Raw genomic sequence first — 16260 nt, forward strand, 5'->3', positions numbered from 1 at the left:
ATAATTGGGAATGGCAAAAGAGACATTTGTCCCACTATCATTTATTACTATTTCACACGCATTTCATTCTAATAAAAGTTTGGCATTCTATCATTGACATTTGACAATAAATCTGATCAATTGACAGAGTAGAAAAAGAAGGACTACATTTTTAATTAACACATTTTGAAAAAAAAAAAAAAAAAAAAGGCTAACAAATTCTAGCGGGACCAAAGACTGAATGGAGAGACCCCCCCCCTCCCCCGGTTCAGACAGTTTTCCCAGCCCGATAAATAGCGAGTGAAAATAAATACATCAGCTCGGGTGCCCTTCATTTTGCTGTTTACGTGTTCGTTTTGGTCACGTGACCCGACGCGCCCCTCTTCCCCCCCCTCGCATGCTCGCTTCAAACTTTTTTCCATATCCCGCCCGCACATTCTTCTCAGTCCTCGCTGGCGCCGCCGCCGCACTGCAATAAGGCCACCTCAAAGCGCGCCGTCCTTCCTGACACGTCCTCTTGTCCTTTTTTAAAACTCTTGAAAAAAAATTCAACAAGCTATCCTGTTTGCTCCCCAGCAACAAAACACGAGTCACTGGCAATTACGCACCACCGACGAGCCTCGGGGGTGTGGGCCTGCCCGGGCTGGTCACAAAAACATCTGGAAAAGATCTGAGGGGAACTCGGAGACATTCTTGCTCCAAAAAAGGAGGGGGTGGGGTGGGGGGGGGTGTTGTGTAGTCTTTTCAGTCAGTTGCAGCTGGTTCTTCCTGTCACTTGTGACTTCACAGATACGAGGTCACATTCTCTTACAATTCCAAGTTCCACTCAAGGCAAAGAGTTTCTTTGCAATATGCTCGGAATCTAAAGACGGTGAATACGGCTGAATATTGCCTTGGTGCAATAAGAATCAAGCAGGCAAATCTCCCACTTCTCCGGCGGGGGCCATTTTGGCCCTCTGCCGCCGACTGAAATTGAGGTCAAAGTGCCCTCGGGCTGGCATTGCAAACACACCAGGTGAGTCCTGATGTTCGCAATGCCGACCTGAAGGCCCTTTGAGCTCATTTCAGTCGACAGCAGGGGGCGCTAAAGCACAAAATGGCAGCGCTCTGAGATGAATGGCAACAGGTGGATTCATGAAAAGCACTGAAAGCAGCATTTGTCCCACGCTTGCGTCTGTGATGTCGAAACAAAAGAAAAAGCCCGCAGCGCACGCAAAGCCACTTTGAGCGGCTTCAGTGTCAGACGTCACTTTGTGTGCGTGCGCTGCGCTGCGCTGCGCTGCGCTGCCGCCAAGTGGCAGAGCCATGCACGAGCGACTACTTCAGAGTGCGGTGCTGTGGTCACTTCTCCATCAGCTGCCGCCTTTGCTCCTCCCACAGGGCCTCCAGGTGGCCCGCCCTCTTCAGGGCAGCCTACGGGACGGCAGCAAAGCACAGCGTTGGCGTCTGCCCTCCGTCAGCCAATCAGGAGACTGCGTCGGGCTCACCTCGTGCTGCCTCCTCAGAGCGCAGACCGCTTCGTCTTTCTTCAAGATGGCCGACTTGACTCTGAAGGTGATGATGTCATCAGCGAGTTTCGGAAAGGCCTTCCTACGCGCCATTGCGTACGTGTTGCGGTCGCTTACCGCTGGTGCACGTCGTGGAGCTCGTCTTCCTTCTCCTTGCTGATCCTGTCCACCTCCGCCTGCAGCGCCACGCGCACCTCCTCCGCCTCCGCCCTGCTCCTCTGCGCCTCCTCCTCGGCCAGCAGCAGGCGAGCGCTGAACTCCCGCCGGATGACCGAGGCCAGCCCGTGGCGCTCTTCCAGGAGCTGGTCCCGGTTCTCAACACGCCGCCGCCGCCGCGCGCACGCACGCAAACAAACAAACGCTGAGCCGCGGTGACAAGCGAGGACACGCGACGGACGCAATGTCGTGTGAGCGATGTGACGATGGAATATCTGTCCAATTGATTCGCGCAAGGATTCATCCATGATTTGCATCATGCGCTTACAAAAGCATCCATTATTTACCTACACAAAGTATGCATATGAGGTGCAGGTTTGATTTCTGTCCACTGTAGTATCTGTGACTTTCGGCCTGCCATCAGTGAATGGGAGCGTAAAGTTGGCTGCTGGCTCAGGCTAGCGGCTTGCTGTTAAGTCGGCCTGCGACTGATGATTTCTTTATATCCATATTATTGGTCAAATGATCTGTCCATCATACTTAATATTATTTTTGACAAATCCGTTCAAAAACTTTTTTTTTTTTTTTTTAATTCACGCCTCTTTCTTCCAAAACAGGACACGGCTTCAAATTGAAAGAGAAAAACTGAAGGTGACTCACTTCCTGGTTTGGTTCTTCACCATGACTGAGAATATTCTTGCTTTCCAAAGTAAAAGCAGACATTTGTGTTGCTTGGAAAAAACGCAAACCTAATCCGCCTGCTTTCATGGACATTTACAGCTGAGAGGCTCAATGGATGATCCAAATAGTTATTGATTTCTCGGTTGTTGCAGAATTGGAGCGAGGTGAGCGGCGGCGGCGGCTTCTCACTTGCGTGACGATGAGCAAGTCTTGCTCCTTTTGGCGCAGCGCCTCCTTGAGCGCGTCCACTTGCTGCAGCGCGTCCAACTGCTGCTTCCTCAGCTCCTGCTGCTTGTCCGCCGCTTCCCGCAGACAACGCTCCAGCTCCTTCAGCTCCGCCTCGTACGACTCCCGCACGCGATTCACCCTGAGCGCGGGCGGGGAGGACCACGCAAGCAAATGGCGGCGCACGTGAGAAGAGCGTCGCGTCGCGGCTGCCCCGCGCTGCTCACAAAATCACATTTCCTAAGCGTGACGCGTACGTACATAAGAGCGGACGCTAAGCCTCGTCTCTGCAAACCCTGCAGTAGGACAGCAGGAAAAGCCTACTGGAGCATCTGAACTTATTTAGTACCAGGGGGGATGTGTTCATCCGAGAAGTTAGAGGAGGGTGTGCACACTGTCATTTTCTTCAACGGCGTGTCCAGCATACAAATTGGGGATTGATCTTTTTTGTATCACAAAAGTGTGCGTAGTGGTTTGAGTAAAATGAGGAATTTTCAGAGGAGATTAGAACACGGATGCGGCGACATTTTATAACTCTGCAGGTATTTTCACATGACGTGTAGGGAAAGTGATGCAAGTCAATACCTGGGGGAAAAAAAAAAAACAAAAAAAAAAAACACAGCCCACCCAGTAAGTTGAGAAAAGAAAAAAAAAACCAAAAAACTTCTGAATAGTATTGTCATTGGCTTTTCTAAAAGGCAAAGCGATTTGGTTAAAAAACAGACAGGAAGGCGCACCCACCTGTTTTGCGCGGCCCTCTCGCACTCCTCCTTGTCCTTGTTGGTCTCCTCCTCCAGCGTCCAGATGGCGAGCTGGATCTCTTTGTCGCGCTCCTGCCGCAGTTCGTCCCGCAGCTGGCGCTCGTGCCTCAGGAGCCCCGCCTCCTAAGCGCCCAAAAACACACGGTGGCATCGTCCGGCGGGGGAGGGGGGCCCGGACGGGTGCCGCCTCACCTGTTTCTTCCTGTACTCCTCCTCCCAGCTCATCTTCTCCTGCTCAAAACGCTCCTGCAGCTTGTTCAGCTCGGCCTGGGGGCACAATCAACAACGGCTAGGTGCTAAAGGCTAAAATGGGTTTCGAGCGTACGCAGAGCGTACGCAGAGCGTACGCAGAGCGTACGCAGAGCGTACGCAGAGCGTACGCAGAGCGTACGCAGAGCGTACGCAGAGCGCGCAAACGTCTGATTCTTTCAAGCGCCCGTCTCGCTGAGAGCACTCCAAGGCAACGCAAAACGGCACACCCGCTGACGACTTTCTGCCTCTGGAGAAAAGGTGACCAGATGGCGCCAAAGCACCTCTGATGCGAAAAGAGCGCTTGGTGCCAAGGTAGGTGTCAAGTACGGCCCCTGACGCCAGCTCGTCATTGGCCGCAGCCGGCGCAGGGCGACAAAGCCAAATGTAAAGGCGCAAATGCGGGCGTGTTTGCGCGTACAGCTTTGTGTTGTGTGTTTGTCTTTCCAAAAGGCTCTGTGCAATAGCGCGCGCCCTCTAGTCCGATATCGGGCCGTTGCGCTCTGCTGCTGACGTCGGGCTGGCATTGCAAACGTCACGTGGCAGGCGGCGGAAAGCCAACGGGTGACCTGTGATGCCGCTCAAGCAAGGAAAAAACCGCCGGCTCCATCTGCCCAATTCTTATTCCACGTTTGCCACAGTCCTCCCAATATTTTGGACTTGTGGGAGCGCACAGCATTGCAAAGAACATGTTAGAGGAGAGTCCTCTGTGTCGTGTCCATTTTATTGTAATTTGTTTTTTTTTTTAAACAAACGAGCAAGCAAGCAAGCAAAAACAGGTGACGCTCATCAAATGTGGTGAGATGACTGTGTGGTCAGGCTGAGCTGAGCTGAACCCACCTGGTGCCTCCTCTCTTGCTCCTCTCGGGTTTTGTCCAGCTCCTCCCTGAAAAGCCGTCCGGCCACGCTGGAGTTTTCCTCCACGCGGCGACGCAGCTCCTCCATCTCCGAGCGCTGCCTGCACACGGCGGAAGGAGGGCGGAGGTCTTTGACCGCGGCCGTCGCCTCCGTTCGGACGTCCGCGCTGGAGTCGTACGTACCTGGCCGCCAGCTGCGCCAGCCGCTCCTTCTCGTCGGCCACCTCCTTGTGGACCCGTTTCCGGTGCTGCTGCAGCGAGAGCTCCTCCTCCTGGAGCTGCTTCTCAAACCTGCGGCGGGCCAAGTCTCGCTCCTTGCGGCACTGCTCCTCCTTGTCGCACTCCAGCCGCCGGCGCAGCTCCTCGCACTGCCGAGCGCAGCGCTCGGCCCCCTGCTCCTCCGCGTGCAGCAGCTCGGCCTCGTGGAGCGTGCGCAGCTTCTTCAGCTCCTGCTTGTGCTTGGAGATCAGCTTCTGGATCTCGGGCTCCAAACCTGGCCAGGAGGAGGAGAAAGAGGCGAGGGAGGTGCACGTCTATTTGGTTGATTTTTTTTTTTTTTTACCTTTAACAGTGATCTCCTTGATCTTCTTGGTTTTCTCATCAATCCATTTCTCCCGCCGGATCTTCTCCGTGACGCTCATCAGCTCCTTCAGCTTCTTGATCTCCTGTCGGGGGGGGCAGCAGCGGGAGGAGGAGGAGGAGGAGGAGGGGAAAGAATGTCAGGGGAGGAGGGAGAAGAGGAGGAAAAATATTAGGAGGGGAGGAGGAAAAGAAGTGACGGAAAAAAGGGGGAGTACGAGGAAGGGGAGCGGGAGGTTGAACAAGGAGGAGGAGGAGGATGGGCAGCAGATGGAAGGAAGTAGGGAGCAGTAAGAGAAGAAGAGTACGAGGGGGAAGAAGAAGGGGGGGAGGAGGAGATTGAAGAATATGACAAGAGGAGCAGATAAAGAGAGGAGGTAAAAGAGGGAAGCGGAGGCCGCTCAGGTGGTGTTGCGTGTGCATAACATGCGACAAGGAACGCGAGGAGGGCAACCGTAACGATGATGAAGACTCACAGAGGCAGAGCGAGCATCCGGCAGGACGGACGGCGCGCGGCACAAACCGGTGAAGGGAAAAAGAGAAAAGACGGCGAGGTGGAGGAGGAGCAGAGCAAGCGTTACCTCGCACAGCGGGCCCAGGATGTGCCAAACCTGACGCGGGAAAGGAAGGAGACGCCGCCTCAACCGGCGATGACGACGTTGAAGAGGAGGAAGAGGAACAAGAGGAGGCCCGTTAAAGCAAAGAAGAAAGCCAGACGCACGGCAGAAGCCTGAGGCTATGGGGGGAGGGAAAAAAAACGTATTTGGCATATGTCATTAAAAAAAAAAAAACATTCAAGGGGGAGGTCATCATCTTTGTTGTCCTTTTAGCAAGTTTGCAAGATGGATTGGGTTCGAAATCGCCCTGAATGCACATTTTCAAGCGGACAAGTCTGCCTACAACGCCGAATACGGAAATCGACTTTGCTCCCTTCTCCTGAATTTGACGAGAGATACCGGTTGCGTGCCACTGTCAACAAGTATGAGTCAATTGCTTCTCCTCAGTGATATGGATGGAACGTTAGAACGTGACAGTCTCACGAAGCCATCGGAGCTTTTCTTGGCGTCTTGAAGCGCCTTACTAGTGAGGACAAAGAGAAATGCCGAGAAATGCCGAGAAATGCCGAGCGGGCTTCACACAGAAGGCAGGCGGACGGCGGCGGCGGCGGCGGCGGCGGCGGCGGAAGCGCTCACCATTTCGTGCTGCTCCTGCATCTGGGAGATCTTCTTGGTGTACTTGTGGTCCACCAGCTTGAGCTCGGCGATGACGCCCTCGCATCGCTCGCTCAGAGCTTTTTTGTCGCTGATCAGCTGAGGAGCCCCACACACGTGACACGTCAGCACAAATGAACACGCAACTAATTGCCTGTCAAATGCATCGGCAAGTACATTGCTCATCCATTGTTGGTTTCTAGACTTTGTCCAACTCTTGCCAGTACATATTCTTCCAGCAAGGCAGACTTTTTGTTTGGTTTTTTTCTGTGTTCCGCCTAAACAGGAAATGTGCAAACATTTGCTTTCTAACAAACCAAGGCAGTAGCTGAATCAACATCCATTTACATTTGCTCCTTTTCAGCCCTGTCGATTTGAAACAATGGCTCTTTTTGGAACGAAGCAACTGAAAGATGTTTATCCGATGCGTCAATTAATCCCAAAATTCACAAATCACAATTGTATTAAAACGATCGTTAGTTGCAGCCCTAACCAAGTTACTTTAATTTGAAGCCTTTTTCTACCAGATTTTCTTTAGGCGATATCACACGAAAAAATGTTTCCCCTCGGAGACAAAACTAACAAAAAACAAACAGTCCATCTCTCCAGAACCCATGACGGGCTCGTCAGGGATCCCGCCGCCTTGTAGTCGGCTGGAAGCGGCCGTCCGCCTACCTGGTCGATGAAGGTGAGGTGCCTCTGCACCGTGGCTTCGTACTGGTCCCTCTGCAGCTGAAGGTTTCGGCTCAGCTCCTTCTCCGTCTCCTTCACGTGCTGCACCGTCAGCTCCCTCTGCTGGGCCTGACCAGGACCACAAGGAAAAGCGCGTCAAGGAAGGCCCGAGCGGCGACGACGACGCGGCAGCCCCACCCCCCCCACCCCCACCCCCCGGGCGCCGCCCTGTGGTCACCAGCGCGTTCTGCAGCATTTCCACCACGCGCTTCTTCTCCTCCAGCTCCATCTTGATCCTCATGATGGATCCCGACACTTGGGCGGCGGTGGCCGACGCCTGGTCCAGCGCGGGCGCCTCCTCCTCCTCCTCCTCCAAAAACGCTGCCTGATGACACGCCCGCAGCAACGGCAGCCTTACTGTATTGGCAATTTTTATATGGCCAACCGTCATCAAATAAGGCAAAAGAGAACAAGCATATCGCTGGCGTCGGGCCAATTCCGTATTTTCTCCAAAAAATCTACGTTTGGCCAGCCTCACGCGTGGGCGTTCTTTTTACACATTACCGACCGATCTAAAGTGTTGAAAAAGGCTCGCTCTCTTTCATCAAGCGGTGCTGATGGTCGAACAAACTTGCCATTTTTGGTCTCTCCTGCAAAGTGGCCATTTTGCAGGTACAAGGTTTTGGCCCGACACCAGCCATAGATGAACACGCCCAAGGCATTTGTTGTACTTAAAAGAATGACAGGGCTTGGAACACTTTTAAAACCATACAAACGCATTGAAATAGAGCGGAGGGCCATAAATCACTTTTGAAGTGAAAAAAACAAAGCTACCAATGGGCAAAAAGATGAAATCAAATTGGCTAACAAAACCCCCCCAATAAACACAGAGGCGGCAAAAGCGCAACGTGGAACGGGCCCGCCGTTGGGCAGGCGGCCTCAGACTGACTAACTTCTCTGTGCGAGGCGGTGGAACGCGGCCGCTCCTGCTCCGACTTCTCCATCTCGTCCAGGAAGTTCATGATGCTCTGCAGTTTGGCTTCCGACAGCAGCGCCGCTCCATCGCCGTCAGCGTCCGGCGGCGGCAACGGCGGCGCCGGCACCGGCGGCAGGCTGAGCTGGACGTGACGCTCCAGGTTGTCCGCCGTCAGCGAGTCGGCATCGCCGTCCTTTAGAGGAGATCACGTTTTGCGGGATCAATTGGTCACCAGTTGCCAAATTGCTGCGAGTTGACGGTCAGCATCAGGGCAGCGCTGTATATTGTTCCCAACATTTTTTGGGGGGATTGCCGGCGGCCTGACCGCACAAGACGTTGAAAAGTCACCGACTGTTGCATCACGACTCGCTCTCACCTGCTCGAGCCAAGCGTATTTGTCTTTGTTGTAACATTTGGGCTCGGAAAGGCGCCGGGGTTCCTCCTCCAGCAGTTTGAGCGTGTCCAGCAGGTCGTTGAGGGTGGACTTGGACGCCGCGCCCGACCGGTCGTCGCCGCTCAAACGCCGGCCGGGATGCTCCTGGAGGACGGCCAAGACGGGAAACAAAACACTCGGTGACTCGTCGACTAGTGAAAGGCAGTCGCTCGACACCCGGCCGTGACTCACAGACTGCGTTCCGTTTGCATGTGGCAATTGATGGGCGTACATCAAGGAAGTACAATTGCCTTAAGCAACTTTCAATTGTAGATATTCTGACAGCATCGCAAAGAACCGCAAAAACAAGAAAAGTCGGCCGGCAGTCACCTGGGAGCAGCGAGAACCGCCGCGACTGGACAGGGAGGGCGAAACGGCTCGGAAACAGGACAGCTCGGCAAAGTGGGCCGGAAGGTTGCGGCCGGATTGGCCCTTGCTGGCCGACACGGGGCTGGCGTTCCTGGCCGACAAGGGGCTTGCGGCGCCGGCGCTCGGCCTGCCGCTTTCCGCCTCGGCCCGGACGGGCTGCTGCGGGTCCTACGCCCCGCCGCCAACGGGGGGAGACATGGCGCCAATCGGCATCATTGCAGCAACTTTTGTGGCCACGCGATTTTCACGGCCGGCGTGCATACCATGAAAACCTGTTTTAGAGCGCATGCTTGAATTTGTTTGACCTTTTTTTAACTATAACATTTAGCAACGTAAATGTAATTATTTTACTATGAGACAAGCAATTAACCAATGTTTTTTTTATGTCCACATAAAATTGCTCTCAAACATTTTTTCATTTATTTTTAAATACTGTACTGTTTATTTACTAACAAAGCATTTTTAAAACTTAAAAAAGTAAATATATTTGTACTATTTCTGCTTTAAGATAAATAACCGATAAAAAATATACATTTGAAACATTTTTTTTAATTTCACTGATATTTTAATGTATTTTTGACAATATATAAACTAATTCATTTTTTTTCATGTCCAGGATATGTCAACATGTTTATTTTACAGTTTTCTATTGCATTACTTACAACAAATAAACCAGTGAACCAGACTGAAGGTGATGACTTAAAAAAAACAATTGTAGATATTTCCAACAGCAAAATGAATGCCACAAATATGACAGGCAAAAAATATATATATATCTTTTTTTTTTGCCTGTCATATTTGTGGCATTCATTTTGCTGTTGGAAATATCTACAATTGTTTTATATATGTGTAAATATATATATATATATATATAATTCTTATTTTTTTCCCCCCACGCTGGCAATGTGGCACGTACGTCACCGCGCTTGGGCTCAGGCAGCATCAGGCGAGACAAACCAGGTCTTGTCTGACGTATGGACTTGCTGTCGTCGTAGCCGCCATCTTCTTCCTCATCGACGTCGGCGCGCTCCTGCAAGCACCAAACAGGTGAGAAGCTCAGCGGAGCCGCAAAGCCGCTCGAAAAGAAAGGGAGGAGACCTGCGCGCACGCCGAGGCTCCGTCATTGGCCGTCAACGCCGGAGAGAACGTCCCGAAGATCACTTCGCTCAAGTCGGCTGCCACGTTTGCATGGAAGACTGTCCGCATCGGCGCACGTGACACAAACACACATGCAGGCATGACATGTAACACACACACACACACACACGTGTCAAACTGGCACGCTTCACCCACGTCTGACCCAAGCAAACCGGGCCACCTGCGTTGTTGGCTTTGCCGTGTGTCGGCGACACGTCGACGGTGTTTGTTGGCGATGCGCCGCTTGCAAAAGTCTTGGCTGGCTTCTTGCCTGGCGCCGCGCCGCTCGCCCTGCGCTGCTCCACCTCTGCGCCCTGATGATGATGATGATGATGATGATGATCAGTTTGAGGATGATGATGCTGGGCTCTTTTCTGCTGCAGCTCCTACAGTGGCCACCAGGGGGAGACGTTAATGCAAGGTAAATTTGTATTCTGTTCGAAAACTGGCTTACGCCCTACAATTTCCTTCATCATTCATGCTTAAAAATAAGAGTGCTCGTTTCTTTCTAAATAAAATGAGCTATTTTGAATGTACCCATGGCCTACAAACCATTCATTCATCGATGTCTTTAAATAATTGCTTCATTGATTTTCCACTAATAAAAAAAGGAAAATGAATGTGTACAATAATTTGGAGTTATTCTTATGACATATTAGGTGCTTTCATTGCAGTTAAACTAGAACGGCGTAAAGCGATGAAGAATTCCTTTGTGGCCCAGAGAAATGCCGGCGATGGATCACCTGGATAGCAGCGAGGCGCGCCTGGCGAGCTTTTTCTTCCCGAATGAGCTTGCGGTGGTCCGGGAGCGCCTCCAGGTGACTCTCGGCGGCCTGCGCTCGCTCCTGCCACTCCTGCGAGCGCAGCAATCGGCGGGGGTCATGGCCGGCGCACTGGCAGCGTATTGCAAGGATGCCTCGGCAGACCTTTCTTTTGCTGTCCAGGATGCGTCGCAGGGCGGCCCGGTTGGCGCACCGCCGCCTGGCGTGGCGTCTGTACCAGCGCTGGATGCTGACGGCCGCCTGGTTGACCTGCTGGATGAACCTGGAAGAATACCGTCCACATTGGCACATTTCGGGTTCATGAGATGCACTCACCTTGTCGCGGATTTTTCTTTCGGGGGGGGGGGGCGGCTGTTGGACCCAATCTTCGTTATTCCCCGGAAAAACTCAATATTTACTTATCTTGCGCTCAGGCCTAACCCCATCAAAAGTCAAACTTTGGTGGCATTTTGGTGTCAAGGAACTATGTTGGAGTGAGAATCCATTACTCACAGATTTTGGCGATTCGTGGCAGGGTCCAGGTCATTCACGCTAAATCGATTTACTTTGGTTTTTTTGGTCTACATCGATATTTGGAATTTTGTCGTTCGAAAAGGAGCCCGTTGGAAGGAACAATTGTCGCGATGGCACACGCCTACTGTGTATTGGCGTCAACTTGGCAGTCGTGCTTTAAAGATCAGAAGAAAGCAGAGGCTCAGTGTTTGAGTGTTTTGGGTTTTCTTTTTTTTTTAGCTCTGAGAACTTACTCAAGTAAATATTTGTGCAACATTCTACATTGACTTGATTGCCATTTTCACTTGGGTCCAATTTGCGGCGTCTTCCGAGGCAAGCTGGCCTTGCTTCATCAAGTGAGAAAAGAGCACCAGAGAGCTGGACGGGCGGTGACAACTCATTTCATGAGAAATGCTGGAAATGAGATTTACCGAGACAAAGAAAGTCCTTTTTTGTCAAGAAAACTTCAAAATACTTCCAGTCGTCCCTCGCCATACGGTAGAGATGTTCAAATCGGACATTTTTTCCCCTCCCCATAACGACTGATTGAAATGCGGCAAAAAAATAAAATGTTAAAAACCTGCGCACGGCGATACCTTTCAGCCTCCTCCTCAGAGACTTGGTTGCGGCGCTGCGGGAGCGGACTGCCTCGCCCAGCCGGACTTTTGTTGTTGGACGAGGCGGAGCAGAAGTTCTTCTGGGACTTGGTGAGGGAGCCGCTCTCCAGAGAGACGTCGTCGTTGGCGCTGGCCTTCAGGAGATTGCTGCAAGAAAAAGCGGCGCCGGTCCCTGAGGCCATCGCCGACCAGCTGGAAGGTGGGCGGAAGAACCTACTTGAAGGGCGGCCTCTGGTTGGAGCTTTTGGGCGTCAGCGGCTTGTCGCCGTGGTTGTTGTGCAAGATGGTGGTGACGGCGTTGCCCACGGCGCCCTTGTTGCTCCTGAGCGAGAGAGAAGCCCTTGACTCATTCCATCCCCATGACATACTCGATTTATGTCATTTCACAGTGGGTCTGAGAAAGTCTGGTACCCGAAAGCTTGCAAAAGCTTTATTCTTCCCCCCCCCCCTCCCCCAATATAATTTTGCAATTTCCCCTTGAAAAGATCTTTTGCAATTTTTGCAAAAAAAAAGTTTTAAAATGGAATTTCCGTAACAATAATTGACAGAAAGCTGAGATTTGACAAATATCTCTTTCAATTGTCTGTATCGTTTGGCATTACCGGAAGGCTTTTGAAAGCGTCGTTTGACGCAAGTTTCCAAAAGTGAAACGAACCTGTTGTTGGCAGTGAATGATGCGGCGGGGTCTCGTCTCTTCATGCCGGCGGGCGCATCTGCGCCGGCGCCGGCGCTTGCGCGGGCGGCGGGGAGCGCGGCGGGCGCCCGAGGCTGCTCGTCCTGACGTCACGGCAACGACACGTGTGAAAAAGTTTTGGACGACGAGGCTTTTGGGAGTGTGTGACAGTACCAAGATGTTCCAGGTAGTTCCGTCCGGTTTCTTTCGGCCGTCGGCGCCGCTGTCCAACACGGTCAGGTAGTCGCCGCTGTGGTGGTCCGGACTGGGAGGAGCGCAGGTCACGCACACATGCAAAAACGCATACGATAACTTCAAGCAGGTCACACACTCATTTTGACCAATGTTGTGCATATTATTTGTATTTTTTTTTAAGTGGACTTTTGGCTGGCACGGAACCCACAAAAACAAATGCTGTCAATGTGAGCCACGCTTTTCCCAGCCAGTCTCAACGCGGTGTTGCGTTTGTAGCAACGTGCTAACGGTTAGCAGCTCTGCACTGACGACATTTCGGGGGAGGTGTTGAAAACGCGGCCGGCCCACTTCAGCATTCATGCCGCACATTCCTCCACTTGAAGACGGGCGCGCGCGTGGCGGGGGGAGGGCGAGGGGGGCGGGCTCCTGGGGTGAACAGATGCCGGACAATAGGCGCACAGAGGGCACAGAGTGCACACTTTTCTTGTCTCACTGGCTCCTCCGGGCGGGGGCGGGTCAGGGTAACCTGACCCCAAGGTCCCAACGCAAAGCAAGCGAGCGCCCCCCCGCGGCATCACATTGTGACGCCATTGTCATCTTCTGGCTACGTTGCCATGTCACAGCAACATTGTGCACACGGACGTACGCTCGGGCCTCTCGTCCGCCAGCTGTTCTTAAACGTTTTCGTTCTTTCCATCGCTTGCTGTTGTTGTTTTTATTATTGTTGTTGTTGTTGTAAATTAAAGGATCATTTGGGGTGGGTAAAAATGAAAAGTGTAAAAATACATATTTTTGGAAACTATATTGTAAAAAAAGAAAAACACTGTTTCGTAAAAAATATAGATATATTTATTCATATTTTATATTGTTATATTCCATATAAATGAAAACAACATTTGTGTAGGACTTGATTTTTGTTAGGATTTTTATTCTTTTGGAAGGATTAGATTTCTTTCTTCAAATTTTGAGGGTTAAAAATCGATTCAGAATTTAATTTTTTGAGGGAGAAACCAGTTTTATGTCAAAATACTTTTCCCCCAATCTTTTCCTGTAAAAACGCATTGTATAAATGTATTTTTGGAGGGAATATTTGTCCTTACTTGAACAGTTTTTTTTTTGTGACTTTTGTGTGAAAAAAAAAAAAAAAATATCAAAAAATCAAAAACCCAGCTAGGTGTGTGAAGTGAGCTTGCTTTGGTACCTGAGCGCAAAGTGTGCCTGCTGGTTGACCTGCGTGGCGCTGTTGGAGCGGCGCAGGTTCTTGACCGAACGAAGGCTTCCCACGCCGTCGCCCTGCCGAGACAGGCGCACGTTTTCACCAGAACGCTCGCGCAAGTTGTCATTGCACGGCGACGGCGACCCCTCACCAGGGTGTTGCGCTTTCCTCGGGCCTCGCACGGCGCCGACACGGATACCGAGCGGGCCAAAAACTTTCCGGCGAGCGGCATGCCGGGTCTCTTGGAGAAGGAGAGCCGCGAGCCGGACAAGCTGAGGTCCAGGACGTCCCCCGGCGGGGTGGCCGAGATGGACGAGGAACTTCGCGTGGCGTGCATCCTTCACTTGACACCTATGCACAACACCACGACTCATTTGGCAACAACAAAGCGACTCCCGTCACCATGACGACCAACAACAAAAGCCACCTTTGCACGCTGCTCATATTGAAGAAAACATGAATCGGGTTCGCGTGCAGCTAACAAGGCAAATCCCACAGAATCCATTAAATGGTGTCCATCGCTCATTCCCAACCTCTGTGTGCCGCGGGAAACAAAGCGGTCCAAAAGTGATTATTTACAAGAAGGCAGTGGTAGCAAATCCAGGTCCTGAAAGTAAAAAGCCCGCCACAGTTTGGCCTTGGCCACAGGTGCTTCTACTCAAACGGCAGGTCAACGAGCTCTTTGGACGGACTGAATGCCGATGCACTGCAGATATCTACGGTCTAAATGTGAAGATAAACACAGCAGTTAATGTTTTTTTGACATATTTTTTGCACATGAATATTTCTCTGTTGTAAAAAAAAAAAAATAAAATCCTAAAGGACAAAATGGACCTGTAAAACACAGTCTAGTGTAATATCTTTGTTGTAAAGATACATTAAGGACCCATCAAAACGTTAGTTTGTTAATGATATTTTTTTACTATAATCGGCCATCAAAAATCCATATCCGTATCACACATGTATTTAAAGCAACCACGTCGCCTCCACTGGCGGAATGCTAACGAGCAACTGGAATCTTATGGGCTGCCAAATAGCATTTCGCTTGTGAACACAAATGTTGGTACAACACTTGAAGACATACCACCTAACAATGCTCACAGGCATATATTCTTTATCCTCTGTGCAGGACAACTAATATAAGTGCCATACTGATGAAGATAAATGCACCCGACAAGCAGTGCAGTGACAGTTTGTGTTTTTGTTACAATCCTGGCGTTAATGTATGTTTTTGTAGGTTTTGAGTCTGCCACTCGCGATTTTCAGCGTCTTGACCACTCACCACCGCGAGTAACGAGGCCTGACCGAGCGTGTTGACTGCAGCAGGTGGATGCCAAACTGCTCAAATAATCCAGCTACGACAAAATTGCAAAGCAATTACACTACACACAACGTGGAAGTGTAACGTAACGAAATGTACGAGTAACGTGCTCAAAACAACAACAACAACAACAACAACAAAATCAAAAGTCAGTCAACCTGTATGATGCTAGATGACAAAATGTTCGACGACCACCACCACCCGGTGGCGTGAAGTGTCGAAAACGAGAAGCGATCAGAATGGCACACACGCTGACACAAGCTTGCAGCTGGACGTGTTTCATGCTTTCTGTTCCAAAACAAGCTAACGCTCCGACATCACAAGCTAACGCACGCTCGCTCGCTCGCTCGCTCGCTCGCTCGCGTCCTCCACGACTTACTGAAGAGCGACATGGCTGAAGAACCTCTTTGATGAAAGGGGAATGTTGTCAACGTCCACTTGAGGGGGCGAACCAACGCGCTCCGTCCGTCCGTTAACCGGCACCAAAGAAGAACGCAAACCACCAAACACCGAAAGTCAACATCTTCTCTTCACTAAGGAGCCCATTCGTCTCGCCTTTTCCGGTATCCTATTGGCTCCTGCTTGGCATTCGTCTCTTAGTCTTGCCTCTGATTGGCTGATACCCGCTTTCACTTGCTGAGAGGCCAAGTAGGCGTGGACTACGAGTGACACGTTTGGTTGTCTCCATCATAGTTGACTGAGGAGGCGTGACGGCTCAGACAAACGTTGTCTCGCCAAATAACAACACCAAAATAAATAAAATCGGAAAAGGGGCAGTGTTGCGCAAGTTACTTACAAAATGTAATATATTATATATTACTAATTACTTGCATGTGAAAGTAATACGTTTCATTACAATATTACTCTATTTGTAGAGTAATGCGCTACTCAAGTAAGTTACTTTTTTTTAAAAATTGGGGATTCATTTATTTCATAATGATTTTGCGGGCGATCACTACCTTTGATCAATATTTGTGTCATAGGGTTAGGGTTAAGCCAGCTGCACATCACAAGTCAAGCTGGCAGATGGTGACCCTTTGGGGGTCATGCAAGTCAACAGGCTTTGTGGGGGTGGGCAGACTTTGTTGGGAGCGAAACATGCAGAAAGAATAGATTCCTTTGGACTGGCAGCCACAATAGAACTGACACGCTTCGACATTTTGTCCAAAAA

At 50.9% G+C, this 16260-nt stretch overlaps 1 protein-coding gene across 3 annotated transcripts; it reads right to left on the reverse strand.

Annotated features, from left to right (window-relative positions):
- Nucleotides 1–21: 21 nt before the first annotated feature.
- cep131 (centrosomal protein 131) lies at nt 22–15657 on the reverse strand. Of its 3 annotated transcripts, none has more exons than XM_086017274.1 (28): nt 15469–15657; nt 13920–14119; nt 13754–13845; nt 12532–12622; nt 12340–12461; nt 11902–12006; nt 11664–11831; nt 10720–10837; nt 10537–10647; nt 9975–10179; nt 9755–9852; nt 9573–9686; nt 8618–8824; nt 8231–8392; nt 7832–8047; nt 7117–7263; nt 6882–7007; nt 6189–6305; nt 5577–5606; nt 4979–5081; nt 4600–4909; nt 4400–4517; nt 3503–3577; nt 3291–3433; nt 2514–2691; nt 1605–1801; nt 1467–1527; nt 22–1392 (listed from the first exon to the last, which is right to left on the reverse strand). In XM_086017274.1, the coding sequence occupies exons 2-28, from the start codon at nt 14103–14105 to the stop codon at nt 1321–1323; spliced, it is 3672 nt and encodes a 1223-aa protein (XP_085873400.1). In that variant the 5' UTR covers nt 14106–14119; nt 15469–15657; the 3' UTR covers nt 22–1320. The 3 variants fall into 3 exon arrangements, with proteins under 3 accessions (XP_085873400.1, XP_085873399.1, XP_085873401.1); XM_086017273.1 differs by having other exon boundaries at nt 5472–5606; XM_086017275.1 differs by lacking the exon at nt 5577–5606.
- Between the last annotated feature and the right edge of the window lie 603 nt (nt 15658–16260).

Source organism: Filicampus tigris, chromosome 19, assembly GCF_054856515.1.
Source record: "Filicampus tigris isolate MCC_2025a chromosome 19, RoL_Ftig_1.0, whole genome shotgun sequence".
NCBI lineage: Eukaryota > Metazoa > Chordata > Actinopteri > Syngnathiformes > Syngnathidae > Filicampus > Filicampus tigris.

Excerpts from the sequence above, each read along its gene's own strand:
- cep131 (XM_086017273.1), bottom strand. The coding sequence starts at position 14,105 with ATGCACGCCACGCGAAGTTCCTCGTCCATCTCGGCCACCCCGCCGGGG. Across the intron at positions 10,648-10,719 it reads TCCTGGACAGCAAAAGAAAG|GAGTGGCAGGAGCGAGCGCA; the intron begins GTCTGCCGAGGC and ends CTGCGCTCGCAG. Across the intron at positions 10,180-10,536 it reads CGCGCCTCGCTGCTATCCAG|GAGCTGCAGCAGAAAAGAGC; the intron begins GTGATCCATCGC and ends TGGCCACTGTAG.